This window comes from Gavia stellata, chromosome Z, assembly GCF_030936135.1.
Source record: "Gavia stellata isolate bGavSte3 chromosome Z, bGavSte3.hap2, whole genome shotgun sequence".
NCBI classification, from domain to species: Eukaryota; Metazoa; Chordata; class Aves; order Gaviiformes; family Gaviidae; genus Gavia; species Gavia stellata.
The window spans coordinates 24,547,062-24,572,140 of record NC_082637.1 but is presented as its reverse complement, the minus strand read 5'-3'; the positions used below and the strand labels follow the sequence as shown (position 1 = coordinate 24,572,140).

At 40.1% G+C, this 25,079-nt stretch overlaps 2 protein-coding genes across 4 annotated transcripts in view; one reads left to right on the top strand and one right to left on the bottom strand.

Moving 5' to 3' along the window:
* NLN (neurolysin) overlaps positions 1 to 14,065 on the bottom strand; it is a 38,259-nt gene extending 24,194 nt beyond the window's left edge. The window contains exons 1-2 of one of the 2 annotated variants that reach the window (XM_059833508.1): positions 13,988 to 14,065; positions 656 to 912 (exon numbers count right to left, since the gene is read on the bottom strand). In XM_059833508.1, the coding sequence (XP_059689491.1) occupies positions 656 to 912; positions 13,988 to 14,013 (283 nt within the window). In that variant the 5' untranslated portion in view covers positions 14,014 to 14,065. Of the gene's footprint in view, positions 1 to 655; positions 913 to 10,663; positions 10,723 to 13,987 lie in introns of those variants that run through there. The other variant, XM_059833507.1, reaches the window with a different exon arrangement.
* Positions 14,066 to 15,643: 1,578 nt separating this feature from the next.
* Positions 15,644 to 25,079, top strand: part of SGTB (small glutamine rich tetratricopeptide repeat co-chaperone beta) — a 45,293-nt gene continuing 35,857 nt past the window's right edge. Inside the window, exons 1-3 of one of the 2 annotated variants that reach the window (XM_059834348.1) lie at positions 15,644 to 15,743; positions 19,158 to 19,261; positions 20,376 to 20,445. In XM_059834348.1, coding sequence (XP_059690331.1) covers positions 15,644 to 15,743; positions 19,158 to 19,261; positions 20,376 to 20,445 — 274 coding nt within the window. The remainder of the gene's footprint in view (positions 15,744 to 19,157; positions 19,262 to 20,375; positions 20,446 to 25,079) is intronic. The other variant, XM_059834349.1, reaches the window with a different exon arrangement.

The window sequence follows — 25,079 nt, the reverse complement described above, 5'->3', positions numbered from 1 at the left end:
TAATTCATTCAGAGCAATCTAGATGTGACTGCATGACCAACACTTCTCCCTGGATTCTTCAAGGCCTTGCAGGCCATAATATAAAAGTGACCAAGTAAAGCAGTCTTCTTTCAAAAAAGCTTTCAAAAATTCCCCCATTCTCAACCATCACATTTTCTCCACTATGAGCTTATCAAGCCTTCCATTGTTCCATTTGACTTGCTTGTCTCAGATTCTGCAGTACGTGAAAAAAGCAATTCTTGTCAGGTTTGAATGTAATATGCATACTGCAGATGCTGTAGCCTACACTGTTGCACATTGTCCCGTAGCAGTTCTACACAGTTGGAAAAGAAAATGTAACTGTGGAGCTTCACATGCAAAAAGAAAACAGGTGGCAAATGCAGTTCTCTGGATGCGTCAAAAACATGAACAGCACAGTTTTTCTAATTCTTATTGTCTCTAGAATGAAGCAGCAGAACTTTGTAGCTCATCATGTTACATATTGCTGAAAGGTCCTGAAAAATTATTATGACCAGAGGACCCTTGAGAGGCCTCTACACATTCTACACAAGAACAACATGGATCAGAATTGTAAGCAACAACTATCTTTTCTCAATGTTTCTTTATGTGCAGATGGAATGCCCTATGGAAAGAATCACAGAAAACGTACACTAACCTGCGTATTCCACTTCTATATCTGCCAAGGCCCGTACAGTATTTTCATGTGTTACTTCTCCAATATCAAGCATCCCGACACTGTCATACACGTGCTTTGTCTTCCTGATTAGTTCTTCTGTTCTTGTTCTAATTTGCTCTGGTGACAGGTCCCATCTCAAAAGGTTTCGCCCTGATGCTATATACGAAGAAGCCTTGAGCTGGCTAGTAATTTCTGCTCCTAATGTCATTCTCAAAACAAGCCGTGGCCCAATGGACCTGAAAGAATAAAAATTATCTTTGTGTAGCAAGGTTCTAGTTCAAGAGGTATTTTATAGTACACATTTACAAAAAGGCAACAGACCTTTAATAATTACAAAACATTTTTAGAAGCAAGAACAAAGTCCGTTATAGAGCCATAGCTTGTCTGGCAGGACCATACACTGCCGTTACCCTTACTAACTGCGTCTAATTTTAAATAAACCAGAGGTCTGTCTTCTACCTTTTCCGTCTACAGGATGACTAAGCGCAGACAGGGATAAAAACTTTGGTATTGACAAAACCAGACAGACTGAGGTACTATTCAATCTTCTAAGAAAAACAAACGTACAGTTACTGAAACTCTACAGAATCAGACAGTATTTGCGTTTTTGAAATAAGGAATAAAACCCACATAGTGATTTGTAGATGATGAAAACCGAGAACTGCAAAGATGCACAAAACAAAGACACAAAAAAAAGTCGTTTGGTCATGTTCATTATAACAAATATTTTTATATTTATATGGTATGTCTGCCATATAGTCAGCCACGAGATGAAAACTTCTAGTTGTTACTCACTTGAAAATTTATCTTTTAATTGGTGGGGATTTTAAATAGACACTTGCACTCTATTGCCAGAAGAGACACATAAGTTTACTGTAATTTATGTACTATTAATTCTGATTATACAAATCAACTCTATTTCAGCTTTAGCCAGCAGAAAAGTTTAGATATATAACTGATCTTAGTGTGCTGTGCAATCAATGGCTGCCTTTTCACTAATCTCTTTGACGATATTAAAAAAAAAAAGTGACTTCGACCAATGAATCCAACTATAAGTTAAGAAGATACTGGCTTCAGAAATACAGGCTTCTACCCTCCCACCCCAACAAACCAACACTCAACTTGGTTGTGTAAAGGAGAATGATACAGAGTCAGGCCACTGACTGAAGTGGGGCTAATAGAAACCCACACAGCCAACAAGATGTCCACCTGGCGACTACATTAATAGTTCAGTTATAGATGAACTAGTTGCCAAGGAAAATAATAATTTGATAGTAATTAAAAGACAGCTTGCATTCAAGGAGTAAAACTTGCTGCAGTGTTTAGTATCATTGGAAGATCACAGGAGCATTACAGGAGGATAATATCTGCCTCCCTATTTCAGTCGCATAATTTTTAAAAAAATTAAAAAAAAAAAATCTCATGTTGTTATGGTAATAATGACAACTTAAAATTTTCAACCATAACTAAAGAAATACAAGAACACACACACAGAGCTTGCTACTAAAAGGGATGTTTACTTAACACTATTTTACATTAAATACCTTTTTCTTTTAATGCTAGCCATTGTACCCATATTCATTTTATTGCAAAAACAGTCTGGTATGTGCATAAGTGCTCAGATAGGTTTTGGCATACGATGCAGGGAGCATGCATAAAAGGATAGGCAATTTTAGCCTGAAGGAAAAACAAAGCAGAAGAGTGAAATGCCAGCAATCTGAAAAGAGCTGCACACAGGGCTTGTATTTGAAGGCAAGACTTTTTGTTAAAAGTGCCACTTGTCTGTAAAAGGAATTATTTAGAAATAGCCTAGCCAAAATTATTTTTATGCAAGACAAAAAATCAAAGACAACATTTCTATCTACACTTTACGTTGAGAATTTTTTTTCCTTGTTACCATAGTTTCTTCAAATCTTCCCATATCCGTGTAGGCAAGATGTTTACTCTTCCCTTCTATTGGCACACAGAAACATCAATGCTCAGCATATTGATGATTTAACTCTGAAAATGAAGCCTGAATAAAGAATATTCCTTCTACCTCTGTTCTGTCTTTCTGACACCAACTCAGTTCTGACATTAATGCCTTAGTAGCTTCTCCACTGCTCAGTTCGAAGTTTATGATAAATGAAGCTGCTTTCATGAAAGCAAAAGGTATTAGCATTCTCAGAATGCATTAGTGTCCCACCCTCCAAAACCACTGAATTCTACCCTGAATCTACAAATCCAATAAAGAACAGTACTTAATAAAGTTACGAATAGCTTCCCATTGGACTGCCCTATGTCTAGGTTTTTTTTTTTTTTGTTTTTTTGGTTTTTTTTACACATTGCTAGTGCAGCTCTGGTACAACCTCATGGGTGCTGAAGGGGAACCTTCTCAAAAGTAGGTTCAAGGCTCTGAACTCTACCTGCTCCGCCCCCACTCCTGAGAACATCAGAAAGAATAGGAAATGTGCCAAATTAAGGTCAAAATAAAAGTAAAATAGAATCAAAGGAAAACAACAGCCTGAACAACATAAAAGCTGACAACTATGCTAAAGTGCAGGACATGAACCAGATATTCTTTTTTAAAGGGAACCTGCAGCTTTCTGTAATTCCTTACCATCACCTAGACATGTAGAAAACACAGCACTGTCACTGACCAACTACATATTATCAGAAAAAAACACTAAAATAGTCACAGCACACAACAGATTATATTAATTTCAGCCTGTCCAACAAGTTTATTTAATAATTAAAGTTGGATTGATTTTGTGAACTTGAATGCAGTGTCCATGATTACTGCAGACACTACCTTTAAATACCAAAAAAGATGCCACCTGATTTTCTTAGTATGCTGGCTAGTTGCATTGAGGAATACACATACAAATTTGACAGCTGCATAAACGATTGCCATAAATGACAGCAATTGGCTGTCTGTCTGCTAGAGACAGGAAAACACAGCACTGCCTCATTTTGAAATGCTGATACCTTGTCTCCTCCTGCTGATACAAGGAAGCAGTCATTTATGTAAATTAACAAAGGCAGTACAAACGCAGAAAGTCTTTCTAATTGACGAAATGAAGGTGGGACTTCAAAAACTGTAACATAACATTTCACATAAAACCAATCACTACATGCAACTCTCCAAATAACCATTTACAGACATGTCTTGTTACCTTGTTACCAGTGAATCAGATTGTACTTAGGGCCAAAGTAACTGACATCAGATTAATAAAAAATGTGCAAGTAAAAATATATGCACAGGTGAAATATTCACCATTTCTTTCATGGCATAGTATTTCATATTCTTTGCCTACATAAAACTGTAGATGAATGAATTCCCCAAACTCCATGTATCATACTGCAATAAAATTGATAATTTAGTAACTGTACCTTATTTGTTCAAGAAAGAAACAAAGACACAATGCTAAAATTAAAGATTAAATAGACTATAAAGAAACTAGAAAGAAGAGTATAGCTAAAATAGTATGACTGTTTAAAAAATGCTCTGCAACTACACTTGTCATGTTATTAGAGAGAAAATATTCCGGTAAATTGTATCACTAAGGGAAACTAACTTCCCAGATGTAAACCGGAAAATAACTTCTATTAATTATAGTAGTAACCAGACAGAACAGCAAAGAGCTTTCTTCAAATAGCAACTGAACCAATAAGATGCAATTATTATTTTAGGCTTGCTTTTGGTAAACAGCAGCAACATTATAGAAGAGCCAACCATTGTTTGGACTGAGCAATCAGAAGTTCACAGAATCACAGAATCACTAAGGTTGGAAAAGACCTGTAAGATCATCAAGTCCAAGTTGGTTCAGTTTCAGTTAGACGGAAGGATAAACAAATGTAGAAAGGATAAACAAATATAGGTCTGTAAATAACATTACGTGTATACTGCAGTTATCCCATGTGGTCATGGGTAGGCTGTTGCTAACTGACTAGTTCAGACTGTTTCAGATATTACACTCAATTTTCTGCAGTGCAGTGTAGAATGGCAGATGTCTCTAAACAAGCCTGGGTTAAGTATAAGTTTCATGTCCAGCAGCAGTATTGCCTTAAGATATTCTTCTTCCTTCCCATTCCTCCCTCTGCTGCTCATTTCTGTCCATGGACACCACTCCATCAATGACAGCAGCATAACTGTTGGTAGGGTCATACTTCAAAAAGAGTCAGGGCAGCATACCGGTGAAAAATTATGTGGACCAAAAAAATGCAGGGCAGGGGGGAAGGGGCAGCTTTTTTACAGCTTATCAGTTCCATCATCTACTTGATGTGCGACTTGAAAACAGTTGTGCCAGCCTAAACAAAGGATCAAGTGTCAATAGCCATCTAAGCCTGCCCTACTGCTAGAAACATGTATGAAATGCTGTCGTGGTTTAAGCCCAGCTGGCATGTAAGCACCACACAGCCGCGTGCTCACTGCCCCCCTGCCCCAGCAGGATGGGGGAGAGAATAGGAAAAGTAAAAGCAAGAAAGCTCGTGGGTTGAGATAAAAACAGTTTAATAAGTGAAATGAAATAAAATAATAAAAATAATTATAATAAAAATTGTAATGAAAAGGGAAATAACAACAACAAACAAGAAAGGCAAGTGATGCAAATGAAAACAATTGCTCACCACCCTCCAACAAATGCCCAGCCCAAGCAGCGGTCCCCCAGCCAGCTTTCCCCCTAGTATATATACTGAGCATGACATCATATGGTATGGAATATCCCTTTGGTCAGTTGGGGTCAGCTGTCCCGGCTGTCTCCCCTCCCAACTTCTTGTGCACCCCCAGCCTACTCGCTGGTGGGGTGGGGTGAGAAACAGAAAAGGCATTGACTCTGTCTACGCACTGCTCAGCAGTAACTAAAACATCCCTGTGTATCAACACTGTTTTCAGCACAAATCCAAAACACAGCCGCATACTAGCTACTATGAAGAAAATTAACTCTACCCCAGACAAAACCAGCACAAATGCATGGATTTAGTCTAGCAAAAAAAGTTGCAAAATGATTGCTGTTATTAAGCAGACCATTTAAATGCCCCAAAGTGAAAAGAGCTATTGATGCTAAGAGGCAATACTGACATAAGAACAAGTTAGAGTAAATTGGTCAGGAATACATGTAAGTTAGAATTTTAAGAGACCTTTTTAACCATCAGGGCAGTGAGATTCTGAAACAGCTGCCCAATAAGCACCATGAAGTGAAAACACCTCTATTTATAACATGGAGCTTGACCAGCTTATAAAATTGATTATATTACTTGGTTACCTAAGGTAGCACAGGACTAGACTTGGTCACCCCAATTTTTCCTTCCAGTCCCTGTATTCCTGTGAGGTCTTTCAAAATTAAAGCACCTTTATTTACATTGTGTTTTTACTATGAATATTTAACTGGCCTCTGCTGGCAGCTTGCACTGGCCTTTTTCTTGGGTGAGTCCTAATGTCAGTGGAATGACATACAGGGCAGACTGAAATATATTATGCATTTGTGCACTGCTTCATCCATCTATGAGAAGTTCAGGAGGAAAGGCACAGAAGATTTGGTTTGGACTTTCAGCTGCAACAAAGAGTATTATAGAAGCAGCTGTCACAAATTGTGGTATTAATCTGCCAATCCCAAAATCAGTAAGAATGATAATTTCTACTGAAGCAGTGTATATTGAATAACAACTTAAAAGCTTAGTAGCTACTTCTAAAAGAGGATTTCTAAGAAGAAAACAAAGCTTCTAAGTTACAGACTGCAATCATTGCTATTTTTGCTAGAATGCCAGGTAATTTATTTCACCAACAAATCTACAATTTGATTACTTGCTGCTTCTGGAAAATATAAATTTGATTTGATTTTAGAAGGAGAAGAACCTTTATAATGCTCTATTACAGCAATACAGTGGCCAACATAACTGCTGCAAAGACAAAGCAATTGAATTTACAGACTGATTTTTAACTTGTGCAGTAAATGTTTTAAACATATTAAACATTTATGTAAGCCTGGTTTTGTTTAGAAACATTTTCCATGTCTGCAACATGCCAAACCACCCTTTGTTGACATCTTCTATTAACGCTATTAAAATAAAACAAGAAAACCACAATCTATGAAGCAGAAGCAGCAAAAGGTAGCACCAGCTTTAGAAAATACTAACACAAAAACCTGCAAGCTTGTCCACAATATGCTCCTACTACTGATAATCACTTTACAATATGGTCAAAATTTAAGCCTGCTGTCTCATTTAATTCTGATTACATATAGATAGCTATGACTCCATCAAAGACCTTTAATGGTATTTCCAGTTTTCAAATTAATCTTCATCTAAATAGTATTAGTTACAATTACAAATATAATTTTACAGAATAAAGTGCATTAATAAATGTATTTCTAGGAAACATATATACAGACCAGTTTATTGTACTTGCTAATAGATCTGACAGTTCCGTGTAGCCACACAAAAATCAGACTATATCAGCTTCATGTAGGATGGAAAACTATATTCTCTGATGACAAAAGATCCGGGATAACAGCTTCAAGGGTGAAGTGGGAGCCAAGATTTTAAAAGGAAGAGAGAGAGAAAGAGAGAGGGGTCTCAAATTCAGATAACTTAGCCATCTTCTAGTTTTTAAATATTCTAATGGCAAATAAATACAATTAAGTTTTCCTTGCTGCACCTTATGTACACTTTAGAGGACGTTCCTACTGATGTAAGTAAGAGCAGATTTGCAAATCGCAATGGACACAACGAACAACTTTTTCAATCAGTAATCCACTGTATGTATGAAGCTTTGTAAAAGCTGCCAATTTAAAATTAAGAACAACAGTAAGACCATTTTGGTCTTTCTATCTTTTGAAACAGCAGATCTTAGTTAAACAGCACTTCCTAGTCTGACAGGCTGCAGGGAACCAGCGCTGCATGCTGGAAGCCAGCAATGTGCATGTGAAGACCTTATTCACCAGGTACCGGCAACCAACAGGGCCTCCGAGTTCTGGCTCCACCTAGTGGCCTTGTTAAAAAAACCCCAAACCCAAAAAACTAGACACGTCCCGCTAAGGCAATATAAAAACTGACAGTTTGCCTCAAGACAAATTATTTAATACTCTAATAATATACCACATGTTGGCATTTCCCTGAAAGTAAGACTCAAGTGCTACCAAACATATATAAATGATAGCAGACAGGCATGGTTTAAGCAAAGATTTATAACAGTCAAGCCTCATATGGAATGGAACACATTTTTTTTCTTTATATGAAGGAGTTAAAAAGCATTTCAGAAACAAACCACAATGAGTATTCAGCAGCATCTAATATAATGTAAGATACATTGCAGTTGGTCTGTAGTCTCAGGATGGATTTTAAGACAGAAATTTAATAGGCTAATATCTTTGTATTATTTAGAGATACTTAATTCTTGCTTGAATTTTAAATATATCTCCATACTTTTTCACTTTTGACTCACAGTTTCAGGCAAGAAGTAATTGTATATTTTATAGTACAGCAAGGACAAAATCAAGCAAAGTAAGCAGAGGACTGAGTAACCCAAGGCAAAAACAAGGCAGGGCCGGGGGTGGGGGGGAAGTCCAAGACAGAACAAGCAAAGTGCAGTTAAATAGCTCAAAGCTAATCACAGAGCAACATTATTTCAATTGAGCCAAAAGAATGAGACTACAGCCCCACAATATAAGTCATGGCTTTTTCCTGCTGGACAAACACATTTGAAGTCCCTGTTACACTTCACTCCTCTGTCCTCTCATCTGTTTGGCTCTTGAGAGTGCATGGAACAGTGAATGCATGCCTTGAATTCCTGGGCCATTTTTCCTTAGAAAAGTACTTGGCTCTGTGTCATGACTGTGTCTGGCACAGACAGATCTCACTATAGCAAGAGAATAGCATGTTTAGTGTTTCCTAATTTAAAGCTCCATAACTGCCATTAGAAACTGTTTTTTTCTTAAGCTGCACTTAAAGGAATAGAAGAAAATCTAGCGCCTTTTAACACTAAACCATTAATTTTGTCACTACACTTTTCAAAAAAAAAAAGGATTCTCTGCAACTTAATTCACTGTACAGTCTACATTGATTATAATCCTGTAATAGATGTACTTTTAGCTCTTCAGATCAATATGAGTGAGTCAAAAAAGCTTCAAGTTATACAAACAATTTAAAAATCTTTTTTGATACATACAATACCCTCAGTGCTGCTTTTATGACCTTACTATCTGGCAACAGATGTTTACTGGTTACTCTGACAGAATTAATATCAACAGCAAAGTAATTGAAAAAGGCATTCTGTGGCAGCTAACAGAAAAAACAGACCTTAAGTAGGAACTCATAGGTGTGTATAACATGTTACAATTTACTTACATCCTCTCCCTTTCCCCCCACCCCCCTCCAACAGCCTTTAAACAAAAGGAATTCGGAAACTGGTCTGATTGCCTTTCATAAGAGGAGGTGATTTCCACACAGTTGTCTGGAGTGGAACACATAGTAGTGTCAGGGTACTGTTTCTGCAGAGCATCTGATCTCTAAAATTATTGTATCCATGGTTCTAGGGGGAAAAAAAAAAAAAACAACAAAAAACCAACCAAGCAAACCCAAACCAAACCCCAAAATTACTAGGACTGCTAAACTAGGCTTCAAACCCATACTGTGCACTGAATTGTTTCTGTGCCACAGCAAACCTCTATCACAGCACAACCTACTTGGAGAATCTTAGGAGGGAAGTTGAGAGACTTTTCAACAATTGCATGCAGACAGTAAGCATACTGCACTGAATTTGATGCCGGAGGTGCTCATTAGGGTTATCTTACTGTTTCGTTCTACCATCAGGTGAACCACGAAAACACAGCGGAAAAAATGTTGCTTTTAGGGCTCTACAGGTCTCTTAGATGCTGCTGCGTAAGCATCTATCATATGTCTATAATGCCAGCAACATAAACAGCAAGTAAAATGCATGCTATTTAGTGCAAACATCACACATTATTACTGCCAGGATAGTTCAGTACTTGAATGCAATCAGCTAATGCATGAAAAACTGCTTGCTGACTCCAACTAAAAAAGAAGTGGTGCTGCAAGACAGAGAAAACTACAGAGGAGGGTTTGTAAACACAAAAGGTTTCTTTGATTGACACCCACAGTTAATTAGTTCAGCCTGTACCATGGAAATAACTTTTGATTTCCCATTAATCTTAAGTCTCATACAGTCAAAGCAATGAGAAATGTTCTTTGTCATCACTAGTTAGTAGGAAAACTTCATGGCAGATGATGACCTAATCTCGCTTACTTGCACCATTCTACCATCCCCAGACTGGTTCCAGGCTACGTGAAAGATTGTTCCAGCATGGTAAGTATGGCCAAGAACGTCACTCATTTAACACTCTACAGTAGAAATAAAAAGTGTCTCTATTAAAGATGGAACTCTCTGAGAGACAGTATGATGAACACATGCACCCAATTGTGTTTTGCTCAGAGACAAGTGTAAATTCCCCCACCTCACCTTGCCTTCCCTAAACTAAATACACAAAACGTACTGGAAAGAGTCTCCTCTACAGAGGGAAATCTTGACTCACAAATCTATTAGAATTCTTTGAAGAAGTCACAGTAGACAGAGATCAGCTAATATAATTATTTGATTTCCAAAGACTGTTGACCAAAAGGTCCTAAAGAAAACATGCTTCTGTGTAATGAGAAGAGAGATTCTCTTATGGATAAATGGTTAGATGCTAGGAAATAAACAGAAATGGCCGCTCATTTTTCTGAATGGAACTAGGAACCAGTGGAGCCCTACAGGGTTCCATGCTGGGTTCTGTATTCTTTCACATATTTATACCTCATCTACAAAAAGGTGGGGTTAAGGAAGTGACAAAATTTACTGATGATAATGCACTAATGATAATGCAATGTACTAGAGGCAGCCAGAAAAAGATGTGAAAGAACATCACAACACTCAGTAAAGTTTAAAACCACTAACAAAGTGAATTTCAGTCTTAATAAATGTGAAGTGACACACACTTCTGACTTTATATACACAGTGATGAGCTGTGAGCTGATCTAATCATTCTGGAGACATAACAGTTCAACAAAAACATCAGCCAAGAAGCAGCTGAAAAGAAGGAAATGATAGGGTTTAGTAGAGGTGGAACAGAGAAGAAAACACAAAGACTCATTATTCTACCCTGTAATAACATTACGCACACACTTACTAGGTGCAGTTCTGATCCTCCCAACAGTTTTAAACTTTTTGTCTTCTGTTCTCCCACCTGCCAAAGCCTTTTCCTGTTCTACCAAGTCATCATGAGTTAGTAACAATTAGCTGCAGTTAGCCATGGACTCCATTCAAAGAACTAACTAACTAGACTGGGATTCTTCAGATTGGGAAGGGAAAAAAAAAAAAAAAAAGGACAACAGAGGAAGTACTTCAGAGATTTATACAATCATGAAGAGGATGGAAAGAATGAACAGGGATCAGTTTTTCCCCTGTTGCCTCCAACGTAACTCAGGAGGAGATCAAACACAGTTTTAGCAGGCAGTTTCAATGTAAAAAGGTATTATTACTGGAGAAATTTTTGTAGAAGATTATATGAGACAACTGTTTTCGTGTTGGGAAGTTCCCAATTCCTAGACTGTTCTGAAAAGATAGTACTGAATGTTCATCCTATCTTACATGCTTTCCAAGGTACTGACCCTGGCTCCTGTAGAAGAAAGGACAGGCTTTTGAACTAACCCAAACCATTTAAAAGAAATCTTTCAAAGCCAGACATTTCTTCCTTTATACAGAGAATGATAGAACAGGTATGTCCTGAAAAGACAGTAATTGCATTGCTCAGTGTGGTCCAACTGGTGCTCCATGGGTCAAATTCAGTCCACAAAATGCTTCTGAGCCCGACATCTTTGTCTCAGCCAGTCCAGGGAACAATTTGGTTCTGCAAACTCTGCCTAATAGACAAATTGTTCTTCTGGAGCCTGCTGTGGTTAGAAAGGTGGCAGCCGTTGCTTTTGACCACAGGAAAAAAATTGCTGCTGCAGTAGACAGAGGAGATTGTGCAGTCCATAGAGCACAGGGGAAGGCGAAAATGTTCCAAGTGTCCTGTCTGGCCCTTACCAGTGCTGAGGCATTAGACCTGATAGTTGAATGAAAGCATACACACACAGTATGGCAATAAGTATGAAATAAGAAAGTGACTATAAAAGTTCTTCCTGTTTCTTTGCCTTCCAATGTCATTCCTCCTCCTGCATCTTTCCCCCAGCCCTAGTTTCTTGCTGTTTTACTTCCTCATCAAGAGAAAAGCCAGTGTTCAGTGTTTCTTTCTAGAGATGGAAATCTAAAATTAGATCTTAAATATAAGTTCTAGTTTTTACAAACCTGACTTTGAAGATTTTCAAAGAAAGACTCCAGAATTCAAAAATCCTAGAGAATTATTTTAGGGCACTGAAATTATTGAAATCAGTGGGTCTACTTTTATTCAGATTTTTTTTCCATTTCTAAGAATATCCTCAAAAAATAAACAGACTACTGCATTTACTTAATGAATTGACATCTTAGCCTGCCTTTTTCCATGCATTTTATTGAACTAAATATTAATCTTTGAATCTTTTGGATTCCAATATGAAAAGTATTTAATTGGAAATAGCCTCCCTCCCCAAAGCTGCCCATTTTAACCAAACCAACCCTTAATGTAGTTTTATTGAATGTAAGGAATGATACTTGAAACTTGCTAAGAACTGTCACGTTTATCTCATGTGAAGACACCCGTGGGAAAAATAGAAGCTGAGAATCTTTGTTATTCAACATTTCTGTGACCAATTGATTAACTTTTGAAAGTTAGAGGTCACTTTTAGGCATTCAAGATCACTCTCTTTTGTGAAACAATTATTTGGGCACACTCAAACGATGACTGAAAAAAAAAAAATCACTATTAACAAAGTGCAGTCATCATTCCCCACTGTACTTACAACAAGTGATTAAAAAATATTTAAATCAATACCCAATACTTTATTATTACTTAACAAGGAGGTATCTTTAGTTTCCAAATGCAAATTGCAAAGATAGAGCTTTTAAATTTTTTCTAAAGAAAAAAACTTCCATCCTTCTTTTCCTTTCTTTCCTTTCCTTCTTTTTGTTGGAAAAATCTGTAGGACAAGCAAGGACAGTCAATACAAAATATGGAGAACAGTGAAAATGACTATAGAAAAATGTATATTAGGAAAAGAATATAGTTGTGCATTTTATTCAACAACAGTAAATTGGTCAATTCATTTATAACAGCAGGAGCCTTATGAAAAGACTCTGGATCTTATTTTCTAACTGCTAGTACCCCTCAATCCTAATTCAACCTGAACAAAGGCTGTGAAATAGGACAAAAATGGTATGTTTTATGCAGTAAGCATGCAACTGTCATTTCTCAAAAGTCCACAAGAGGTAACCATCTTCTTCATTTTACACTGAAATTCAGCTCCATTCTCATTACCACAACGTATTTACATTGTCACCCTCCTACTATTGCCACGTTTCCTCTTAAAACTCGTCCTTTGCTTATATTCTTCTGCCCTCTCAATTTCTCCAGAGATGCTAATTTGTGCAGTCCACCTAGAACTGCCTACAAGCCTTTTTCCACACTGGTTTTCTGGATCCATTTAGAGCTAGTATTCATTACAGAGAAAAGAATTAATCTCCGATTTTAAAACCCTTTGATAATACCATTCGATAGTACCTGTGTCACCCCTCATATCATGTGAAATAGCGACACACCTTTTTATAAGGCTATTCAAAACACATTGCCCCGTCTCGCTTCACACACACCTCGCTGAAGAGCCCCACTGCTATAGCCTTAGCCCTCACTCTATTGTTTTCCTGCTCATTTCTCCTGCGGTACGTCTGATACTCGGTGCAAGAGCTGCAAGGCGGAGACCTCGCCTCACCCGCCCTGCCCACCTGGAAGCTGCACATAACGGAGGTTATCTCAGGGAAAGACGCCAGCAGCTGAGGCAATAAACCCCACAGGCTGTAAAGTTTCCTGCCCTATTGTCTGACCGGCCCCTGGCAGCACGCCCCGCACACCTGCAGCCCGCCCCGCCGGCGAGCGGGCGTGTCTCTCCTCAGAGCCGCCCGGCAGCTCCCCCCTCAGAGCTGCCCGGCCGCACGGGGGTCGGCAGGCCTCACCGCCACGCCAGGACGCTCGGCCACAGCCCAGGCCCGGCTCCCCGAGGGATAAGGACTCCCCGTCAGCCGCGTGCGGCTCGGGCCTCTCACAGCTTCCAGCCAGGCGGCCCCCACACCAGAGACGGCCCGCCGCGGCTGGCCGTGAGGCGCGCCCCTCCCGGGGCCCGCGGCGCCACCTTCCCCTCCGCGCCTACCTGCGAGCCGCGCACAGGGCCAGCATGGAGAGGGCGGTGCGAGGGGAGGCGGGGTGGGGTGGGAGGAGGAAGGGCCGGCTTCACTCCTGCCGCCGCCCCGCCGTCTTGCCGGCAGCGGGCACAGTCCTCAGCGCCGCGCCGCCGATTTGCGCATCCGCTTCCGTCGCCGCCTCCTCACGCCGCTACCGAGCGAGCGCGCGCCGCCACCGCTCGCGCCTCCCGCCTCCGCTTTCTTCCCACCGCCGCGGCGGCGCGCGCGCCCGCTTTCGCCCCCCTCGTCTCTCCACGCCGGCGGCTGACAGGGACGGGCACGGCGTTTGCCGCGGAGCTCGCCGCGTCTCGCACGGTAAGGGCGATGCCCTGTCTCCGTGGCAAGCACAGCTCTGCGGGGGTGGGGAGGCTGCGCGCTGCCTCCCCGGAGGCCCTCGTCCCCGGAGCTGGGGGGGGTGGGGCGGATCGGGCCCCGTCCGGGCGTTCGGTGGGCCCGATTGGCGGGAGAGACCGGGCGGCGCGGCCGCTGTCTCCGCGGTGCCGAGAGGGGCCCGCGGGCGGCGGGGCGCCCCGCTTGTGCGGGGTAGACCTGTCCTCCGGGCCTGAGCGAGCGGCCCCGGGCCTGCCGCGGGACCGGGAAGTAGGCGGGCGGACGGGGATCGCGGCTCCCGCCCGTGCCCGTGCCCGTGCCCGTGCCCGTGGGGGCGCGCCCCAGCCGGCGGGACCCCTTGCTGCCCGGCCGGTGGGGCGTGTCGGCGGCCGCTTCCTCCGCCCTTCCGTGCGGGGAGCCCCAACACGGCGGGCGCCGCCGCTGTGCACCCCCGGCAGCCGCCCCGCTGGCGAGGGGCCGCCTTTCCCCCGTCCCCACGGCGGCGGTTGCTCGGCGTGGATTTGGATGCGCATCGGTTTGCTCGGGGGTTGTGGAGAGAGAATGATGTAGCGAGGGCTGGCCCTGGTCTTCCCGTTCATTTAACGCTCTTTTTTAACCTGCTTCCCCTGGCGACTGGGTCAGGTTGTGCCCTTTTAAATCGCAATGGCTTAAGGAAAAATAACTCGGGAAGTTGGAAGTAAGATTTTTCCTAAAGTTATGTAACTCCCAGCTGATGCTGAATGCAAATCAGACTGAGCCAGCAGTGTCACTAATCACAAGTGTGCACTGAGGTCACAGTGTTCCAGTTTTTTGTCCAAAGTGAATATAAACCATTCAGCAGCACAGTGTCAGAGAATAAATACCCCTCATTAAAGTGTGTTTCTTTATATTTATCAATATGGCTTTTTAATTGATTCTGACTTCAGCAGGTGCTCCTGCTTCCAAGTGCATATGTCTTAGAAATAAAACCCAAACTATAAAAAAATAAAAATGAAAAATAAGTTGTTAAATTATTTTAGCCTCGGTGGATTCCTCCACATGAACGAATCTGAGGAAATCTGTCCTCTGTTGCTGATAGACTAGATGATTGTAGGAGTTCTCCCTAACCCATAGAATTTAACCACTTCTTTCAAGGTATCGCTTTATTGGGCTTTCTGGTGAAGGATAAGGTTTTGTGTATTGTGTTTACTTCTTAACTGAGGTCAGTGGGAGGTTGGAATACTCTAGGAATTCATTTTTCTAAAATAAAACATCCTGTCATTTTTAAGACATAGGAGAAACACATCAATTTCAAAATGTCATCAGTCAAACGCTTGGTCTATGCAGTCATCCATTTCTTGAGAGAGCAGAGTCAGATGGATACTTTTACTCCAGATGAACAAGAAAGTTTGGAAGGTAAGTGATAAAGGTATACATATATGTGTGTGTGTGTGTGTAATACCTACCCATGTGTTAAATTGCTTGATGTATATTATCATAGAAAGTAGCTGGAGTGACCTGACACTATCACCAAATACTACCTGTGAATAAGCTCATGATCTTAATGTTTCTGAGATTATTAATTTCAAAACATCTCTCATTTAAAAAATGTTCTAAAGTTACAAAATGTGTAATACCTTAACTTTGAGCAACAGATACTTTGAATCACATCAAGTTAGGCAGTGCTATAATGGTAATGATTTGTATATGTGTTCCACAGATTTTTGCCTGCCGATTCTTTTTCTCTTTAATTTTATGTTTGGTTTCTTTCTGCATTTTGTGTCTGGTAGTAGCTGTGCTGGCCATGGAGGAAGGAAACAATTACCATACATTGGTTTTGGTATATGGGAAGAACTCCTGCCAGAATTATATGTAGTTTATAAGGGAAGGCTAAGAGATCCTAAGAATACAAAAATAAAATAAATGCTTTGTATTTCTTTTTCACATGACTAGTGATTCCAAAGAGCGCATGGTAGTAAATATTTCAGTATGGTATAGTTTCTATTATACATCCAAGTCCATCTATCTGTAGACATAGCTACAAAAGATGGACTTCTGTGTGTATTGCTCTGTTGACAGACATTCATTAAGTCTTTGTAATTTCACAGTATCTGTCTTTCTCCTTCATACTGCTGTTATTCCATTTCCCTAATTCCTAGAGACTTCATGGCAGGTGGTATCACAATGTGGAATTAAACAAGAGAAGAACAAAAAGTCTTAATTCTGCAATGAGCTTTTCATAGCATCTATTTAAAAGACCTTTGCACTGTTTCAAGCAGTCTTTGGTTGTATCGCTCAACTAGAAGAGAAATTTGGTGGTAAAAGCAGGAAGTTTAGGACCAGCAGCACAATAAACAACATCCAGGCAATTGATCACTGAGATACCTGAAATTTGAGGTGTGGAGAGTAGAATTCCCTGAGGTGCAAAGCAAGTTCTTCTTCTCAGAGGCATAAACTTAGAAAGATAAACCTGGAGTGTGCTTCCTTCCAGTGTCTATTGGTTTTACAGTGTAGTTGTTCACCAGTGTAAGCAAGAAAGAAACATTTGTATCATGATATTCAAAGGATGCTCCCAAAGGAATAAAAGCCAAAAGATTTGGTTTTACATCAGAATCTGGAGCATTTTGTACATTTGAAAAGTGGTAGTCATATGAATTTAACCTGTATCAGGTTATGATGATGATCAGCTGATGAAAGAAAGCAATGTTTTTGGAAATCATATAATGAGAGATGAAGAGTATTCCTTTTGTTTTTATAATAAAACTGATAAACATAGGGTTAGGACTGAAAAATTACCTGATAACATGTCTTAGAGCAGCCTTAGCCAATGTCTATATGAAGGAATCAATTTTAAGATTCTCTTTTCTGAACAAAAAATATTATAAAACCTCAGCTTTATGCTTAAATGCTGATGTAAAACTTACCATTTTAATACAGATATGAAATCCTAATTTTAGAGCTGTACCCTGCCAAAAGCATGGTACCATATGCTATGTGTTAGAGGATAGGAGGTGGGCATTTTGAATAATTGACTCAGTTGTGCAAAATATCTTTAGTGCATGTGGAGTAGCAACAGTCCAAGTTCCACCCATTGAAGTGTTTAATGTTAGGTGGAGACGTAAGGGATGAAAGAATTTGACTGATGTTTTTCATCGGTACCTTATGTACCTACTTGGTGTCTATGAAAAGATAAAACACTGTTAGATTAAGTGTCTGTGCCAGGAAGTAATTTAAACAGTTTCCATTCCCCCCAAAGCAACAAAAAGAGCTAGAACATTACAAATGAAATTGAGACTTTATCAAACCAGAAGTCTATCATGTATTCAAACTTCATGTATACTGATAACCTGCATTCTGCATGTTTGAATTATATAGCAATGTCAATGATAGTGTAAGTTTCCTCTAGGAATTTTGTACTTGCATGATGAATAAGAACACCTTATTTTTGGAAAGCAGAGTAATCGGAAGGTAGACCGGAGAAATATACTCCCTAGAACCTAGGATCTAGAGCAGCGATACAGATCTCTGGTGGCTAATGCTCTACTCTATTGTAAGAACTAGAAATTTTACGTCTTCCAAGTTATATTTTAGACAGTGTGTTTTAAACAGCAGTTATTTCTCTTTCCTCTTTATAGTTTCTTTTTTTTTTTTTTTTTCTTGTCTGTAGCACCTATTTCTGTGGGGGTAAAGCAGAAACTCTCCACAATACGCACAAGGCTGTGATTTTTTTTTTTCTTACTTCTAAGATCAATGTACCACAATGAATTTCTCTAAGGCAGTGTTTCCAAAACAGTGGAATGCACCCCTTAAGGCAAGCGATGCCTGTAATACTTGAGATGGGGAAGGTTATGTGTAAGATGAAGCAAGATGATACCAAGTACTAAAGGGGCCTCAGCAGCCCAATTAATATTCATTATTCAGTGATCAACAGCCTGCATGTCTGCTGTGATGCCTTGATATTGCTTGCAACTTGTGCTTGGGCAGTAAAAAATCCTGGAGCTATGTGGCACTGAGGATGCTGGGCTGAGCTCCAGCATAGCCCAAGTGCTCCTGTTGCCAGGTAGTAGGTGTTTGTGCAAGCCCTAGCTGTTCAGCAGGGAGGGAGGTGGTTTGCAAGATGGTCAGTACAAGCTTAAGCAACTGCCAAGGCCTCTGAAAGTGTGTGTGATGATGGAGGTAATAGGGAGAACAGATAAATTTGGCCTTTGAAATCAGATGTGGGAAAAACGTTAGATTAATAACTCATGTGGTGCAGCCACATTTAATCCTTACACAACAGAACATGTGAAAGGATACTGCAGATATATCTTTTTGTAGGATAAAGGCTTGTGATTAATGAAGCATTTTGTTAACAAATAGTGTCTTCAAATGAATATATTTTGTTCCACAAAAAGAGTAGTAAGATTCTTGCATTTATTCTTTATAGTAAAGATGAGTCATTTTCTTCCAACTATTATGCCACACAAATATGTGGCACTTGTGGTGTTTTGAGGTGGGGTGTGTGACATGTTGTATTACGAATTGTGGTGCTTTTGTTAAATCCTCATATTTTTATGTTAAAAAAAACCACATTAAAAGATTGAAAGAATTGAAATAAAAGTTTTAAACTGGTTTAAGAACAATGGCCTATCTATGTATGGATTCTGTATAGCTTACACTATTTTTCAGCAAGTCAGTCTATTGGGATCAGGTAGTCTCTCTTTATTTTATGTTCCAAAGAGCTGCTTTTACTAGCTGAACAAGGACGTGAATGACAGCTTTATAAATAAATTAGTGAAATTACACTTCTGTTGAGAACCTGGTGACTTACTTTTTTTTTTTTCTTGAAAGTTGCAATTCAGTGTCTGGAGACTGTGTTTAAGATTAACTTGGAAGATACTCATCTTGCACCTCCACAGCATTTGATAGAAATGTTCACAAATTCTTTTCACAAGGTAAGAATTTAATTTAGATTCTACAGTTACTCTGCCAATATGTGCTAAGATTTCATATTGTACACACAACCTTAAAGTGCTGTATAGGTCGAAACAATGTGGAAACCAAAGGAAAACATGAAAAAAAGCTAAAATTTCCATAAAAGTTAGCAGAATGAGAATCTTTTGTGGCAGTGGGAGGAATCAATTTCAGCTAGACGAGTACCATTCCATATAGAAAATTACCTAACAATGGATGTCTCATTCTCACTTGAAGGACAAGAGGAAATGGCCTCAAGTTGCGCCAGGGGAGGTTCAGGCTAGATATTAGGAAAAAGTTCTTTACTGAGAGAGTAGTGAAACATTGGAATAGGCTGCCCAGGGAGGTGGTAGAGTCACCCTCCCTGGAGGTATTCAAGGAGTGTGTGGATGTGGCATTGTGGGATGTAGCTTGATGGACATGGTGCTGTGTGGTGTTGGGTGGGTTGGTTTTTGGTGTGTTGTGGCTTGTTGTTGTTGTGTGGTGGTTGGTTTTTGGTTTTTTTTTTTTTCAGGTTGGACTTGATGATCTTACAGGTCTTTTCCAACCTTAGTGATTCTGTGATTCTGTGATTTTGTCATTCAGTTAAGCATCTTGCAATCCCCAGAGAGAAATGTCTGCAAAGTGCTTAAGGTCATTTGCAGTTTGTTGATGCTTCTCACTCCCTCCTGAAAATGATTTAGTTGTTCAGTTTTAAAAACATCTCCATGAACACTAACCTTAAAATGGGAACTTCCAAAACGTGTACTAATTATATGCGTTATCTGGGATCCCCAGTACAGAAAGCACAGGAATCACCAGGATGGCAAATAGGAGAGTCAGAAGTAAGAAAACCAAGATTGTAGAGACATACCAGCTGTCTTCCCCTTGACTTCCTTAAAATGTGTGGTGAGCCATAAGGTTTTTCTAGTAGTAGAAAGCAAGCTATCTTTCTCTTCTAAGGATGTTTTAGTGATGTTTAGCTCTTTCATATTTCCTGTGTACTACAGAAAATCTGGTTGCTTGTTGATACAATGCTGCCCGGGATGAAAGAAGTTTTTAATAAAATGAGGGCTTATATTTTAATGAAAAAAATCTTGGTTTGTTTACATGCAGAATGATATGCTGCCTCTCTCAGATTCTTTACCAGAGGATGTTGAAAAGGCTGACCAACTGAAGGATGAAGGTTTGTAGTAAACATAGGAATAAATGTCTTAAGCTTTTATTAAGATTTTTGGGTTATCATGGATAGTGATAATATAGCAGCTGGGCAACACACAGCCCTCACAAAAACTTAAGCTTATGTTCTCTGGTGATAGTTATGTTGTAAGAAGGCTAAGTGATTTGCTCCATCTGGGGTTTAAGATCTATTCTCTCCTGTGCTTAGGAGGTTGCTTATAAAATAAGGGATAACACATGAAGTCCTGGGCAACATTCCTGAGTAGTAGAATCTTTAAAAAATGAACAGTTATTGTTTGGTATATTATAGATTTCTCTGTTTGTTCATGGAATTTCTATACAAATTTCTACTTTCTATTGAAGAGGTTATGTGATGTCAGGGATTATGTGCTAGCTGAATATTAAAACACTGGTAAAAAGCTGACCCAGCTGAAGCCAATGGAAAAATTCGTGTGAAATTTTTAGGGTTAGTATTTCACATATGTGAAATAATATGTGTGCTCTATAAAGAAAAGCCAGTTGTTTATTTTCCTTTTTATAGATGTTATTGCTTTTATGTGAGGAAAAGCAGCTGTACCATAGAAGTCTCCACTAATGCTACCCAAGAAGGAATCAATTTTATTCCCCCCAAAAAAGAAGGGGGGGGGGGGGGGGGGGGGGCGGGGAAGCAGCACATAGCACTGATAACTGACATGAATTGTTATCAGGTGGATTGATGCTTTGTAAGTCACATTTTTGTGACCTGTTGGATTTTCAGATATTTGAGTTTTGTAGAAAAAATAAGGAAGTTTCTAACTGCAAGGCAGATGTAACCCTCTCAAAAATTTCAGGATAATGATGTGGAAAAAGTTCTGCTGTTTTTGAGAACGATTTCCGTGTCTGTCTTACCTTAAAACTGGTGATCTGTAGTCATGAATGCAGTCCATTACTGGCTCTGAAAGTAAGATTTCTCAACTGTTGAAGTTGCTCATTAGCTCTTTAATTCCAAGGATAAGAGCTCAAACAAGGTTAGGTCACAAGTGAAAATTAGTTTGTAAGTTGTAACATACCTGCTGTGCATGCTGGCTTTTCATTTTGCTGTCTGTTACTGCCAGCTCATGGAAAGTGAAGAACACCTGTAGCACTCAGTATGGTTATTGGACTGTAGGGATATTCAGCATTTTCCAGGTGTGGGTGTCACAGCAATGGCTGTTTTAAATCTGTGACTTCTGTCTTGTCATCTGCCAGCGCACAGGAGTTTGTGACATAGACTAAGGAAATGAAATTAACGTATGCTATGTGTTAGTTTTTGTGTGATGTTACTAAAGCAATTCCATGTCTCTACTGAAAAAATTGAGAGGGTCTAAACTTTGACAAAGGGCCATTTAAAGTGTCGGCTATCAGGGGCATTTGTCAGCCGTTCGGAACTGCTTGAAATGCCTCTAGTTAATTTCCCATAATAAAATTAAAACCTCCTGTCCTATTTTCTAGTGTTGCTCTGTCATATTAATCCTCCTCATTTTCACACACATATTATCTATTGCCACTATCGTGCTTTTAAGTTAGGAGTATTTTCTGCCCTGAGATAGATAAATTAGATAACTTGGAAGTCCATTTGACCTATATCTTCTATAATACTGTAATTCTTCAACTCTGTCATTTCCTCATTTCTATTTCTACGTCCTTACCAACGGAATAACTTCCCTCACATTTATGGCCATCAGCCTGCTCCTCCTCTGCTCTCAACCAGCCCTAGTACCTGTAGAAATTGGCTAATGTATGGCAAAACAAAATCAGATAGCTGAGTTTTCTTTCTTGATTCTTATAAAACCAAAAAGCAATATACACTCCAGACTAGTAAATACTTGAATTTACTTGCCTGCTCTTGTGTATCACTTGACACTTTGGCTTAATGTGAGCTATGTAAGAGCACAGATGATGTGCAGGTTTGTATAGTGTAACAGTGGCTTGATCCTAAAAAGATATGGGTACTAACACAGTATAAATTATAACAATAGGTGGTGTTTTCGTTGCAGAGGACACACACTCAAAAGTGTGAGGGTTTTTTTGTCTTAAGAAATTTTGTCTGGCATTAAAATATTACAGTTGCTTTTCCTTTTGTCCTGAATTGCTTAATCTCAGCAGAAATAGTAGGTCTAGCTATTTTTCTGTTTTCCTTTAGCGAATTTTGAGCTGGAGAGAGAGAGAGGGCAAGAAAGGTACCCACTGATACTGGCTCCAACTTAGCCCTGTACCCCAGGTCATCTTTGGTTCAGAGCAGCATCAGAAATTCCAACTTTGATAATCATTGATGGCAGTTTTGTTTTAAATGTTAACTGCTGCAATCCCGTTGAGTGTAGCTAATTTGCAAGTCTTTTATCTGACAACAGGATTTAGTGTACAGACCTTTATCTCAGATCAAAGGAAAGATGTGTACATCATGGGCCTGTAGAAATCAGACAAGTATGGTTACATTCTGTGTATATTTTGAAGGTATACATGTGATTACAGTTTCAGTTTGCCTTCTCACTGGTAAGGATTGACGAATATTACAGTCTATCACTATTGGAAAGAGGTGATTTTGTACTACCTTGATGATACTTAGTTACTTAAATCTGGTTTTGTTTATTAAGCTCTCCATGTACACAAATAAATGCAAGTATAGGTTTTTTCAATTAATACAGGCACCTAGGACTGCTTGCTGCACAGTCTTTTGCTTTCTGTCAGAGGCAAAATGTTGCACTGACTGAACTTTTCCAGCCTTTGCTTACGCAGTTATCTACACCTGTAGTAACCTGTTGACCTATCCCTTCTCTTGCTTGCTTATTTTGGGAGAGGGTTGAAGTATTTTGCCAAAACTCAAGGAAGTCAGTGGAAGTCTACAAGTTTCCTTACAATTTCTTGACATTTCTGGGAAACCAAGGCTTCCGTAGGATCTAGCAGGCCAAAGATCTGTAGGGACAGGGACAACCTTAAGCTTGGGCACTCTGAACTAGGACTTTTTCTCCACTACTCTGTCATCAGGAAAGAAAGAAACTACTAGGACTGCCCTGTGTTGGGGAGTAAAGAATGTATAAGGTATCTTTTGTTTTGAAAGACCTTACTCTATAGAGTAAGGTACTTTTATAGAAAAGTTTTGTTTTTTTTTTTTCACTGGACTTAAAAAATATGAAATAATGAAACTTCATTATAGAGTAGAAGTTCTGAGCTTTGTTGGTGAGAAATGTTACCTCTGAATCATTTTATGTGCTATACATACTTTTCATTACCTTAATGAATGACTGATGTGGCATCACAGAAGTGGGGCTTATGTGCTTGGTTTTGCTTTTGTTTGATTTTCTGTGTTATATGGATAGTTACAAGCAAGTTGTTGGGACATGTGAGAAAGCAAGATGAAAAAGGAATTAACATATACCCTATTGGATTATGAGGCTTGCAAAGATAGTTAAGACTGGTGAATCTATATTAGAGTGGAACTGCAATTACATTTACACTTCTCAACAAAGTGATCTTTGCTTAACAGCAGAAACTAGCTGTAAAGTGTGAAATAGCATGATGAGAAGGAGAAGGTTTATGTGGTGGACTACAATGTACATAATAAACTTTACAGTCATAGTAGATATTTTTATTTGCATTATTCCATGCCAATTCTATTTAAAAGAATGTATCTCAAAAAAGTGCAGTCATAACTACCTTATATAGAGCCGCCGCCTGGAGAAGCTGGCGGCCCGTGGTTTAGACAGGTACACTCTTCGCTGGGTAAAAAACTGGCTGGATGGCCGAGCCCAGAGAGTTGTGGTGAATGGGGTGAAATCCAGCTGGCGGCCGGTCACAAGCGGAGTCCCCCAGGGCTCAGTTTTGGGACCGGTCTTGTTTAATGTCTTTATTGATGATCTGGATGAGGGGATAGAGTGCACCCTCAGTAAGTTTGCAGACGACACCAAGTTGGGAGGGAGTGTTGATCTGCTGGAGGGTAGGAAGGCTCTGCAGAGGGATCTGGACAGGCTGGATCGATGGGCTGAGGCCAACCGGATGAAGTTCAATAAGGCCAAGTGCCGGGTTCTACACTTTGGCCACAACAACGCCAGGCAACGCTACAGGCTTGGGGATGAGTGGCTGGAAAGTTCCCCCGCGGAAAAGGACCTGGGGGTGTTGATCGACAGCCGGCTGAATATGAGCCAGAGTGTGCCCAGGTGGCCAAGAAGGCCAACGGCATCCTGGCTTGTATCAGAAATGGTGTGGCCAGCAGGAGTAGGGAGGTGATCATGCCTCTGTACTCGGCTCTGGTGAGGCCGCACCTCGAATACTGTGTTCAGTTTTGGGCCCCTCACTACAAGAAGGACATAGAGGTGCTGGAGCGTGTCCAGAGAAGGGCGACGAAGCTGGTGAGGGGTCTGGAGCACAAGTCTTATGAGGAGCGGCTGAGGGAACTGGGGTTGTTCAGTCTGGAGAAGAGGAGGCTGAGGGGAGACCTTATCGCTCTCTACAACTACCTGAAAGGGGGTTGCAGAGAGGTGGGTGTTGGTCTCTTCTCCCAAGTGACTAGTGACAGGACAAGAGGAAATGGCCTCAAGTTGCGCCAGGGGAGGTTCAGACTGGATATTAGGAAGAAGTTCTTCACTGAGAGAGTAGTGAAACATTGGAATAGGCTGCCCAGGGAGG